The sequence below is a fragment of the Dermacentor variabilis genome, chromosome 2 (assembly GCF_050947875.1).
Source record: "Dermacentor variabilis isolate Ectoservices chromosome 2, ASM5094787v1, whole genome shotgun sequence".
Lineage (NCBI taxonomy): Eukaryota > Metazoa > Arthropoda > Arachnida > Ixodida > Ixodidae > Dermacentor > Dermacentor variabilis.
In genome coordinates this window covers 179,188,698-179,201,172 of record NC_134569.1, presented here as the reverse complement: position 1 = coordinate 179,201,172, position 12,475 = coordinate 179,188,698, and the positions used below count along the sequence as shown (strand labels likewise).

Below are 12,475 nucleotides of genomic sequence, written 5' to 3'. Positions count from 1 at the left end.
CCGGGCGCCGTAGCCGAAATCTTCCTCGCGTCTGTGCTTGCTGCATACCCGAGTTGTAGCCGATGACTGTTTGCCGGTTTTATGTTTCGCGAGCCAAGCTTCATACAGCTTCTTGTCCTGCGGCTACGTGTGAATAAGGCTGACACCGTGCTCCGTCGCGTGCGTCCGGCATTGCGGCACCGAGCAGTAGCCTACCATGTTGTGCGCCTTCAAAGGCAGCCACTACCTATTGTAGTGCTTTCAAGCGTTGTAAAGGACACTCTAAGCGGGAAAATCTCGCCACTAAATGAGGACCGCAGCGTACGAGGGAATTCAAACTCGTTTTCAGCTCGCTTCGGCGCGCCCGAAGCGGCCGACGCGGCCGCTATGCCCACGTGATCCCTCCTAGCACGTCACGCCGACGGTGGCGCCAGCTTTTCCAGTGGTGGAGCTCGAGGCCAATAGCCCTGGCAATGCTCGACGATAAGCGAACGACATTATTCAGCGACTCGAGACCGGCCATCAAAGCGTTCGAGAGAGGAGTCGTCTCCGACAAGGCTTCACACGTCCTCCGCGGCGCTGATCCGAGCACCCTCAAACACCACAACGTCACCTGGTTTCCCGCCCACCTGGGTCGGGTCCGGGGCGCCCCGCCCAACATCAACGAGACAGCCCACGACGCAGCGCGCGCGCTTACCGACCGTGCCGTCACCCCCGGGCAACCACGTCTCGATGAGTTGGAGGCGAACAGGGACGCCCCAGTAACCTACAATGAAAGCACCGAACACTTTTCCTTGGGACGACGTCTCTTTCTGCCCCGCACCCTTAACTAAACAGGCCGCAAGCGCTAACGCTATGCTTATTACAGACATATACCTATCCAAACCCCGCCACCTTATACATCATCTACCCGGACGTCTACCCAGACGATGCGTGTCCCTCGTGCGGGATCCCGGCGACACTCGCCACATGCTCTGGGAGTGCAGAAACGTTTCACACGACTCTACCTCCGAAAAGTGGGAGAAGACTATTGGCCTCGAGCTCCACCACTGGAAAAGCTGGCGCCACCGTCGGCGTGACGTGCTAGGAGGGATCACGTGGACATAGCGGCCGCGTCGGCTGCTTCGGGAGCGCCGAAGCGGGCTGAAAACGAGTTTAAATTCCCTCGTACGCTGCGGCCCTCATTTAGTGGCGAAATTTTCCCGCTTCGAGTGTCTCCTTTACAACGCTTGAAAGCACTACAATAGGTAGTGGCTGCCTTTGAAGGCGCGCAACATGGAAGGCTACTGCTCGGTGCCGCAGGGCCGGACGCGCGTAACGGAGGCCGGTGTCAGCCTTATTCACACGTAGCCGCAGCACAAGAAGCTTCGTGAAGCTTGGCTCGCGGAACATAAAACCGGCAAACAGTCATCGGCTACAACTCGGGTATGCAGCAAGCACAGATGCGAGGAAGATTTCTGCTACGGCGCCCGGTCTGCGATGTTCTGAAAACGCGCACTGAGACGCTCGCCCGAGTCCGCTGACCGACTAATGTCATGACGGTTTGGTCTATGAACTTGTCGATGCTATAGATACTGGCAAGTTCAGTGGAGTGAAAAGGCAGCGGTAAGAAGCACATTTAAAGAAAGCATGGCACATGGTCATGTTTGTGTTATGAATTAATGCACTGGATTACAAAAAAGGAGCAGCGGGAAATTGCACGCTGAGAACACCGATAAACATACAGTGCGACGCAACTAGAGAAATAATATTGAAAGGTCAAAGAATTTAGAAGAAAAAAAAGATTGAATCGTCGCGACGGCACATCACAGTCCCTGTAGGCGTCGAAGTCTCTACAATGAAATTATTTTTGAAAAGCTGATAGCGCCCACGCAACAATGGTTGCTTGTATACTGTCAAATGCTCATATTCTGCGGCCTAAAGCTCATGGCACGGTGCGAAAAACGCGCGTGCGGAGAAAGCGAAACAGTGCGCGGACAAGCGTGCAGACGCGCAGTCGGTCGCTGCGAATCTGCGCGATCGCCGCATTGATTCGTTCTATTACGCTCCATTTAGTTATACAAACACTATAAGAACATATTTCATATAGTTTGCTCTCAGCGTTTACCTACCTTTCACGCGAAAAGCCGGTTCGGGAGACTTCATCGCGGCGACCGCGCACAGTGGCGTTCACTGTACGTATTCGGTAAAGCGATAGCGTCTGTAAACGATTGTGTGCTTTCAGTTCGCCCAAGATTATTATTTAGACAGTAAAAAACGTCTCTCGTTCCGAAAGTACCTACAGAAATGTCCGGGAGAGCTCGCGCGTGCTGTTTTCAGTGAGCGCTGACAGCAAAACCTATGAGGAGGGCGCCGCGTGATCCCTCATACAACGCCAGCGAGGCGCTTCCGATAGATGGCGACTCCGTAACTCCGCGCCGCCAATACGAAGCCCGCTCCTACAAGACCCGCAATGGGCCGTCCAGCAGGCTCGCGCAGCGGCCGCCAGGTACTCCCTGTCGGTCGCTGCGTGGGAGACGCCCACTGCGCGCTGCAGGGCGTCCTGTAGGATTTTTGTTAAAGTTTTTTTCAATCCAGTCTGTTCACAGCGCTTAAGGTATACTACTGCACTTGTTGTTCTTACCTTTGTTTTGTACACTACTTGCTGTGTATTGATTGTGTATTTCTTACTGCCACGTTTGTACGAATTTTATATTGAACAATGTTGGTCAGAAACTGTCATTGTTATGTTGGTGTGATGTAATGGAGTGCCCAGTAAGGTGACCCGCAGTGTCGCCTTTAGCCACGGAGATGCCGCGTCTTGTGGTAAATGGTTTAGGTGAAGAAATCAACATAAGTAAAATATTTATTTTTGAGGGACTCGACGCTTCAAGCCAGAGTGGCTCTGTGTTCTAGGGTGAGGTGGATAGAGCCAGCTCTGCTGCTTTTAAGCATTTTTCTGTTTGTGCGAAGCGCTTCATCTTTCGTATGGTTGGCAATTATGCGGCCTTCGTTCGAAGTTGTAGCGAAGAAAAGAAACCAAAGCGCACAGAAACACATATAGCACACCCAATCACGCCACACTTGCCTCTCTTTGTATCATTTAAATGCTTCGAAGCAAAAAGGTACCTATTCAGTTCATCGGACTCACGCTCACCAAAATTCTAAGCCGGACTCACTCACATTCAATACGCTGCAATTTAATGCAACCTCGCTCCAGTTCCGTTTCAGTTCGCAAAACAAGTTCGCTCTAGTGCATTTTGTCCTCGGTTTCCCATGTTGCTTGTACAGATCGACATAGCAAATTAAACTTGCTCAGGTTCACTCACGAAGCATATTTTTGGTTATGGTTGAGTTGAGTTGAGTTGAGTTGAGTTGTAGGCTACTGGTGGGATTAGCCTTGCAGTTGCTGCGGGCAATTGCTCCACCGTAGCGTCACTTAAAATAAATAAATCACATAATCAGACACAAACCTCCCAATTACAAATGGTCACTCCTCAGTTCACCATGTGGAAGCCAAATCCGTGTCCTGTAGGTAATTTAACAGAAGGCGAGAGACCTCCTTCCTACACAATCGGTTCCCGCGCGGGAAAACAATGTCCTGAAGAGAGCTGTGAGGAAGTCCTGTGTTCTTGAGGGACCCGAATAACGCCCTCCTTTCCGCGTTATACACAATACAGCACATTAGGTAATGTTCTATGTCACCGCGCACACCACACGTTGAACATAATGGTGATAACGCCAGGCCAGTCTTATACTTCCACGCAGGGGTACGAGCAGAGCCCGTGCGAATGCGGAGCAGTAAGATGGCTTGGTTTCTTTTGAGACCCTTGATCACACATGGCTTGTGAGGTGAGCTCCACAAAGAACTGAAGTGGCACGACACCGCTTCTCTGAAGAGTATCTTGTCTTCTTGAGGCACTTTTCTCAAAGAATTCCCAGACAGCGCTCTATGGGCGAGGCTGTCCGCCATCTCGTTGCCTATGATACCTATGTGTGATGGCACCCATTGGAATCGTATGGAGAAGCCTTTGACACGGAGATTTTGCACTGAACGTAGGGAGCTTAGAGATAAGGCATCAGTATGGAACCCGTGCTCTAACCTTTGAAGGGCGGATTTCGAATCTGTAAGAATGACAACAGGTTGAGGCGTACAAAACCGTAGCTTTTTCAGAGCTGCCTCAATGGCAACGCTTTCTGCCGTTGTGGAGGACACGACTGCAGTGAAGCGAACGGACCAATCATACTTCAAAGAGGGAATGTGAAAAGCAGCTGCACTAGATCCTCTGACCTTGTCCACAGAGCCATCAGTAAAAATTTGAAGATGACGTGCATATTCAGTTTCAAGATGTTCCAGTACGAGCGAACGCATTGCCGCCAAAGGAGAACTCCGCTTAGCACGAACGTGAGGAACTGCCAACGAACAATCGAGGCTCTCAAAAGACCAAGGTGGTTTCAACCTCTTAGTTCGACATCTAGCGTCAAGACCCAGGTAACCAAGAGTATTAAGGGCCAAGTATGCTCGGGACTCGGATCTCTTTCGAAGGCGCTGTAGAAGGGTTCGGCCGGTTGCCGTCTGTTTGAGGCTGCCAATTTGCATCAATAACCTTTGTGAAGCGACTAAGGTAAGAGGTCTCGATAGAGATTCATAAAGTACTGCATTGTTAGGAGCAGTCTGCGGAACGCCAAGAGCCCTTCTTAGGCCCTTTCTGTGCAGAACCTCAAGTCGTTCCAGCTGTGATATCGATGGGGAAATTAAAGGGAGCTGATACATTATTCGACTCGTCACTAGTGCATCGTGCAACCTGATCATTGAAGAAGGGTGATTTCCCCATTGCTCACTTGCAACTCTACGGATCACATTGAGACGCGAAGACATCGATGTCACAACCGAGTCCACAGCTCGTCGCCACTGTAGGCGGTGGTCAATAATGATGCCCAAAAAGCGCTTGTGTTTCAATTGTCGAAGACAAGATTGATTAAGGTCTATCTTCAGCCGCGCATACCTTCTTACTCTACCTGGAAACATGATTAAGCCAGATTTTTCTACCGAGAGAGTCAACCCAACACCTTGAAGGTAATTTTGTACTGAAAGTAATGCCTGTCGAGCTATCAGAGCTAAACGCTTGTGTTGATATCCGGTTAACCAAAGACAAATGTCGTCCGCGTATATCGACATATGGACATGCCTGCAATGTTTTTGCACTTCAGCGGGAAGACCAGCCATTGCGACGTTAAAGAGCGTTGGGGAAAGAACACTTCCCTGAGGTACACCTCGCGATACCGCCCTGGCAATGACTTCCGTCATTGGCCACGCACAGGTCCAAACTGTCGATAACTTCTACAAGTTTCCGTCCGCGGGAATCTGTGTTCCTGTCACCCCAGACAGAGTGATGGGCGTTGAAGTCCCCGCAGATAATTCGGGGCGCTGGGTAACGGTCACAAAGCTGCTGGAGAAACAAGTCCATTGCTACCTTCTTCCGCGGAGACACGTATACGGAGGCAACAGAAAGAGTTCGGAAGCCAAGCCGTATCCTCACAGCCACTACCTCAATACTATCGGTGCAAACATCGGTGACGTTCAAAGCCACATGAGGAATCTCTCTTCGTATGTAAAGGGCGGCACTTCCCGCGGGAAATGAGTTTATGCTGCAATTCTTATGGGCGACATATCCAGTCAACGATCTCCCGCTTGGTAGGCCAGCCTCCGAGAGGGCTAATACTGGAACACACGTATCTTTCAGAAATAAATTAAGTTCTTCTAATCGACTTATAATCCCAGCGCAGTTCCATTGCATAATAAACGGCACTTTTCGGTGATTTTTTGTTGCACGAGGTTGAAGAAGACTAGCCATATTATAAGGTAAAGGTCGCTGCGAAGGTGGTAATCATGGGCTCAAAGGAAAGAACGAGCTGAAGAAAGTTCTTCAGGGTTCCAGTCTCCATCGCTTGAACACATGAACGCAGGACTTCAAACAAAACTCGCAGAAGGTCGGACAGGTCCTGATTTTTGAGTTCCTTATTTTGCTGTACACACTGCCTCACAACTTCAACAAAGGTTGCCGACTGGGACCCACTCTTGGCCACTGCAGCTGGTTTCTTCATCTCTTTTGAGGCGAGGGAATGTCCTCCATGTTGTCGAGTCTGGCTGTGAAACTTGTCTGGCTGTCTGGCTGTCGAGTCTTGTCGCTGAGAAACTTGGACACTTTTTGCTGCAGCAGATCGAACGACCGACTCACCCACAGAGGACTTCGCCGTCTTGCTAGGCTCAGGTCGCTCACTGACGTTGCTGGTTACCACGCTACGAACTTCCGACTCTAACGCAGGGAACTCAACTTCCGAATCTAACGCCGGGAACTCGTCACTTCCAGTTATCCGCTTCTCAGTAGGTTGTGGTTTGGGACCACTAATGAAGGATACTCGGCGGTGTAAGGCGCTTACATGGAAGCAGCCACCGAAACTCGCTGGATGGTCACCACCACAATTAGCGCAAGCAAAATCTGCCTTGCAGGCTTTGTAATCGTGGGCGCCACCGCATCGTTTGCAACGTTGATCTTTGATATAGACTTTAGCTACATGCCCAAAGCGTTGGCACCTAAAGCATCGGGGAGGAGGTTCAACGAATTCTTTGACTGCATGCTTGGTAAAACCGAGGTCAATTTTTTCGGGGCGCTCGGTGTTAGGAGCAAACGTTATCACAACAGAGTTAGTAGGTTTCGCTGCCCATTCTTTTTCTTGAGTCTCCACCCGGCGCATGAGACGTTTCACGTGCAGAACACCTTGCGGTTTCAAGTAGTCAAGAAGGTCACTTTCCGAATACCACACTGGTACTCCCCTAATAACACATGTGTTAGTCATGTAGGAGTGGGGCAGCCGGGCTTTTACTCTTATGTCACCAATCTGAGAGCACCGGAGAAGAATGTCCACTTGCTCTTCCGTTGCGATATCTAAATAAAGAGCGCCTTGTGATGTGAAGCGGCTGCGAATCGGGGCAGATCCCAGCAGTACTTTAATGGCTTCGAAGAGCCTGATAGGTTTCCGCTCTCTCAAATCAACACCTTTCTCTGTTGGCAAAACTATCACTGGGATTCCGACCGTTCTTTGCTTCCGATGACTCACCACCTTGAAGCCGTCGCTGTCCACTTCCGCCATATCAGCCACTTCCTCGTCAGGGTCGACGATAGTTGTGTCGCCCCCACTGATCAATGATGACGCACTGGACTGCTTATCGTCCCTGATGTCTGGCAGCTCCACACCTTGCAAGGCCATGGCCGCCTCCGCCACGCTGGCTTCCTTCGGATGGCGCTGTCCCTTTAAAGATGCCGGCACCGGAGCAGCCGTACTCTTCCCATAGGGACAGTACCGCCTGAAAGATGCGGCCGTCTTCCAAGGATATAAATAACTCACTTGATGAATAGCAAAACCTATGCAAAAATTACAGAGCTGAGGTGCCAAAAGATCGAACAGCGTCGTCTTCCTGTTCCTCGATCCTCTAGGTTATGGTTCCCTGACTCAGACTTATTGACATTCTTCTCAGCCGTGCGCACTGACACTCAAACTCACGCTTTGACCTGAGTCTGGGTGAGTTGATTGGTGGGTGAGATTGCTCACATATAGAAAATGGGGACCGCTTAGCTTGTGTAAGGCGTTCTGTGATTATTGTTATTTAGTATAATTTTTGCTACCTTTTATGTAGAGGTACTTTGATAAAAATTTACTTTCGAAAAGCTAGCACGTTTTCAGTTTCTACCAAGTATGAATAAAATGCCAAGTGCAGTTCTCTTAGAACGCGAGAGATTACCATGGAAAGTAGTCTTTTTTACTTAGGCGACAAACTGAATCTGAAGAAAAATATAATGGAGTTATATGGGGGGCGGGTTCGGAGTGAAATTGGGCACTACAAATGGTTTTCTGAAAGAACTTATGTATACATTTTATTGTCATTAGAACTATCTTTCTATATCGTGCGCCTCGAGCATATGCATCTATTATTGTGATTAGCATTCTTTGCGTTATTTCGACTGTTTTGAGCATATCAATCTGTCTCGTCTCCTACTCCACTTTAATGGGCCAAGTTCTCTACCTGCTTGGGCCATTAATTATGTGGTCGTGATCGCGATACGGTCATGAACGTTTGATCATCGTCGTTCCCATTTCACTACCTTCATGCCGGCGTCGTCAAGCCTTCCTACCCGACAGAGTTGCTCAGGTTGTCTAATAGATTGCGCCACTAAGCATGAGTGGTGGTGATGCTATCGAGGTCGTTGCATCGTCATCATTCGAACTTGTCACCCAACTCTCGTCATGCCATCGTCATGATACATTCGTTGTCACACCATCGTCATGATGCCGTCCTCATCTTTCAATCGTCATCATTCAAGCTTCGTGATTCGGTTCTTGTAATGCCATTGTAATGACGCCTTCTACTCCCACCCAGTGACGCATGCCGTCTGATAGCTTGGGCCACTAGGGATGTGCTTATGGTGTTGATGGCCTGCAGGTAGTTACACCGTCGTCATTTACTTTGTCAGCGGACCATTGTCACGCCACTATCGTCATGCAGTCACCATGCATTAATCGCCACACCGACATCGTGACTTCTTAATGGTCGTTCCATTGTTGTCGCTCGAATTTCGTCATCCGACTCTCGCTATGCTATCGGCGTCGCACCGTCGTTTTAGCTCCGTCATAAATTCAGCATCGTCATTCCATCGTTGTTAAACCGCCTTTGTCGTTTCATTGACATCAATCTCTCCATCGTATTGCAATCATACTGTCGCCATGAAATTGAGATTAAGCGGCCGTTGTCATGCCGTCGTCGTCAGACAATCGCAATAATACAACCATCGTCACATCGACATCGTCATGTCTTCAAGTTTGTGTCATAATTTGTGTCGACGGCAGTTGACACGCCATTTTCGTATCACGTTCGTGTTATCCCGTTATCCTGATGCTGTTATACGATAATCATTGTCAATGCGTCGTTGTCATACTGTCGGCGCCATGCCTTCGTTGTCATAACGGCGTCGCGGTGCCCTCGCGATCATTCAACTTTCGTCATTCTTTCTAACTTTCATCGTGCCGTTGTCGTCGTACAATTTTGATCATTAGCCGTCGCCTCGCTGTCGTTTAGCCATCGTAATTTCAATACTGGCTTCCTACTTTCGCCATGCAGTCGTCATGCCACCTTCCTCGATCCATCGACACCATCCCTTGTTTACGATTTTATCGTAATCATGTTCTCCTCGTGTACTTTTATTTCTGCCGCCGTTGTCATGGCATCTTTATTTCTCCGTCATCGTCAGACAGTCGCTATCATGCATACTTTTTCACACCTTCATTATCGCACCCTCATCTATGTGCTGTCGTCATCATGCCATACCGTCGCCGTCACACATTCGTGCTCATCTCATTGGCATCATGTCTTCGCCGTTTCACTGCCGTCGTTATACTATCGTCATCATTAAAACATTAAAATCTCGTTGTCGTCATGCCATCGTGGTAACAGCGCTTTTGTTGTTTTGTCGATGTCATTCCGTCGTAACTGCGTCCGCGTCAAGCAGTCGTCTTCATGCCGCCATACTCACGGGCGCCCTTGACAAGTGACTGGTAGAGCAAAGTGCGATCATATGTGAGTACATCGCTTATAGTCAAAGCAGCGAATGTCCCAGAATGACAAATATTAAGTAAGTGTTACCTCAGGAGTATGGTTTATCGTTACATTTCTGAATGATAGTCGCAATACCGTGGACAGTTATTGTGAGATCAGTTCTTCCGGATAATGTTTAATCTAGATGACCTTGTGGCCTAAGTTGTTTGCTGTCTTCGACCACTAGAAATGTTCTCGTGGCCCTTGCATCGTCGGCATTCCAGCGTCGGCACCCACTTCTGTTCGTGCCGTCGTCATCTCCCCGTTCAGTTTGGCCCTTCTACAGAAGTTGTATAGTAGTTGTATAATAACAATATCAATGTGCTCGTGGTGGTTTTGGCGTCATGGTCTTTGCATCATTGACATTCCAGCTTCTTTATTCTACAGTCGTTATACAATCGTCGTCATACACTTAATCGCCAGGCAGTCGCGTCATGCCTTCTTTGTTACATCCTCGAGGTCATTCCATCATCGTCACTCCAGAATCGTCACCCGATAGCTGTCATGCCATCGTCGTCATGACGTCGTCATGCCATCGCTGCCAAACAGTCCTTGTCACGCCATCCTGGTCCTACTCTCGTAATCATCCTGATGTTTCCTCACCGCGGTCATGCATGCGATCGTCATCATGGCATCGTCGTCTACAGTAGTCCCGATGCATTCGTTGTCATATCTTTGTTGTGAGGGGGTCGTGTTTGTTGCATCATCATCATTCTAACTTCGTCACCTCACTCTCGTCATGCTGTCGTCGTTACACTGTCGTCTAACCGTCATGATCAATTAGTAGAGATTCCTCCATTGCCGTCCTGCCATCGTCGCCATGGCGCCTTCGTCGTTCCATAAAAGATCATCACTTCTTCGCCATTGTATCGGAATCCTGCAATTGTCATTAAACCGTGATTTTATGCCGCTGCCGTCTTGTACAATGTGTCGTCCTCATGCGTGCGCTGTCATACTGTCGTTGTAATGTTATTGCAGTCGTTCCGTTATCGTCATTCTATATTCGTGAAGCTGTTGTCCTCAACCTCGTCGTCCCGCTTTCGTCTTCAGCGAGCTTTCCTGACACACCTGTCGTAATTCTATTGTGTTAATGCTGTGGTTGCCGTCACCCTGTAGTGATTATACCGTTCACATAATTTGAAAATTATCAACTAAAATCGTCATGCTAACATCGTCATGGCGCCTTCATCGTTCTATTGACGTCACTCCTTATTGGTCATTCTATCATTGTCACTGCTTCGTTTGAATGCAGCCGTCATCATGCCTTCAGGCTCATCGCGTCCTCGGCAAGGAGAATGTAAAGCAAAGTGGACCAATACCGGAGACAGTCAGTCTCGTATCTCGCTGAAACGAGGAATTCTCAGAATAACTGCTACAAATTGTCAATAAATGTGTCTTCAGGCTGCCGCACTTTGGTGTGTCGTTACAGTGCATGAGTGCTAATAGCATTACCGTCGACCGTCATCGAGAGATGGGTTCTGTCACTTTTTTTGATAGACTGAACTGTTTTGTATTTTAACTAGCAAGCTTGAGCAGGTTGCGGCAACGAAGAATGTAGTGTTGCCTCCAACATGTATCCCTGCAGGAATAACACAATGATACGTGCTAGTCTCGCTGATCTGTTTATTTTACGTTAATTTGTTTGGTACATCTTGAAGAGTTCTGCACGTTCAGTCACAGTTACTCACGGATAAAACTTATTGATGGTCATCACGTGCCTAGGTTACCGCGCATGTGCTAAATGTTAACGTTAAATAAACTACCGACACTATTCTGTTATGACCTAATATTTCCATCACAGCAGAAATAGCATGTTCTTATTATTCAGTAACGAGAGAGAATGGCTACGGACACTGTCATCCTAACTGCAACCGTCGTAATCACTTTCGATAGCGTGTGACGAAACTAGCCAATGTGTACTCGTACTGAGAAAACTTCCTTTATGAGGTAATATTAAACATTCGCAAAGCACATCAATCAACAAAGAAGGCCAACATTTTTCGTATCCTTTTAGTTCTCACACTAACACTGCACAGTTTCTGATCCATCGCTGTTGGGAAATATGTCGTAAAAATAAACAACACGACCAGAAACGTTTTCTTAGACAATTCTCTCACAAACTTCGTTAATCGGTGTATGTATTGGGTCCATTGTTTTGTGCAGGCGAACTGCGTGGCCATATCATCGAAAGCGACAGCACGCACATCCTCACAGACGTGGAATTGACTAGCAAAGTCAAGAAGGCAACTTCGACCCTCGAACTTAAGGTATGAGAATAGCAGATACAAAACGTGTGAACGAATGTTTTTAAAGGAGTCTTTCATAGAGAACTACCACCAATTTTCTGTTTCAGGTATGTTTCTAGTATCTAATCGTGAGCCGATCCCTGAGATACTGAAGGCTAAATATGTATAGATGACTGAAAACAATTTCATTTGCCACCATCTTTTCACTGGACGAACAATAATCGTGCCCGTCGGTTTTCTTTCTTCTCGTTCGTGTGTGTGTGTGTGTGTGTGTGTGTGTGTGTGTGTGTGTGTGTGTGTGTGTGTATGTGTGTGCGTATGTGTGTGCGTGTGTGTGCGTGTGCGTGTGTGTGTGTATTAAAAATATATGAAAGCGCTCGACGGCAGGATTGGAATCGAGGACTGCAAGCGCAGAAGCCTGATGCTCTACCATTAGACCCCGCAGGGGCATCTGCGTCACCAGGCGTTTGGTGTGTTGAGACATCACGTACCAGAGCACACGAGGGTTGGCCCCTCCCGCGTTTAGCTCTGCGTGCCTTAGCGCAGTCTGTGGAAAAATGGATCCTGGGGATTAAGCCAATCCCAGGTGGTCGGACCTTTGAGGCCTTCGGGCGTATGCAAC

The 12,475-nt window shown here is 48.4% G+C and overlaps 1 protein-coding gene across 1 annotated transcript in view; it reads left to right on the top strand.

Moving 5' to 3' along the window:
- Positions 1–12,475, top strand: part of LOC142570574 (uncharacterized) — a 51,254-nt gene that overhangs the window by 32,308 nt on the left and 6,471 nt on the right. Inside the window, exon 3 of the mRNA XM_075678946.1 lies at positions 11,771–11,874. Within this exon, the coding sequence (XP_075535061.1) occupies positions 11,771–11,874 (104 nt within the window). The remainder of the gene's footprint in view (positions 1–11,770; positions 11,875–12,475) is intronic.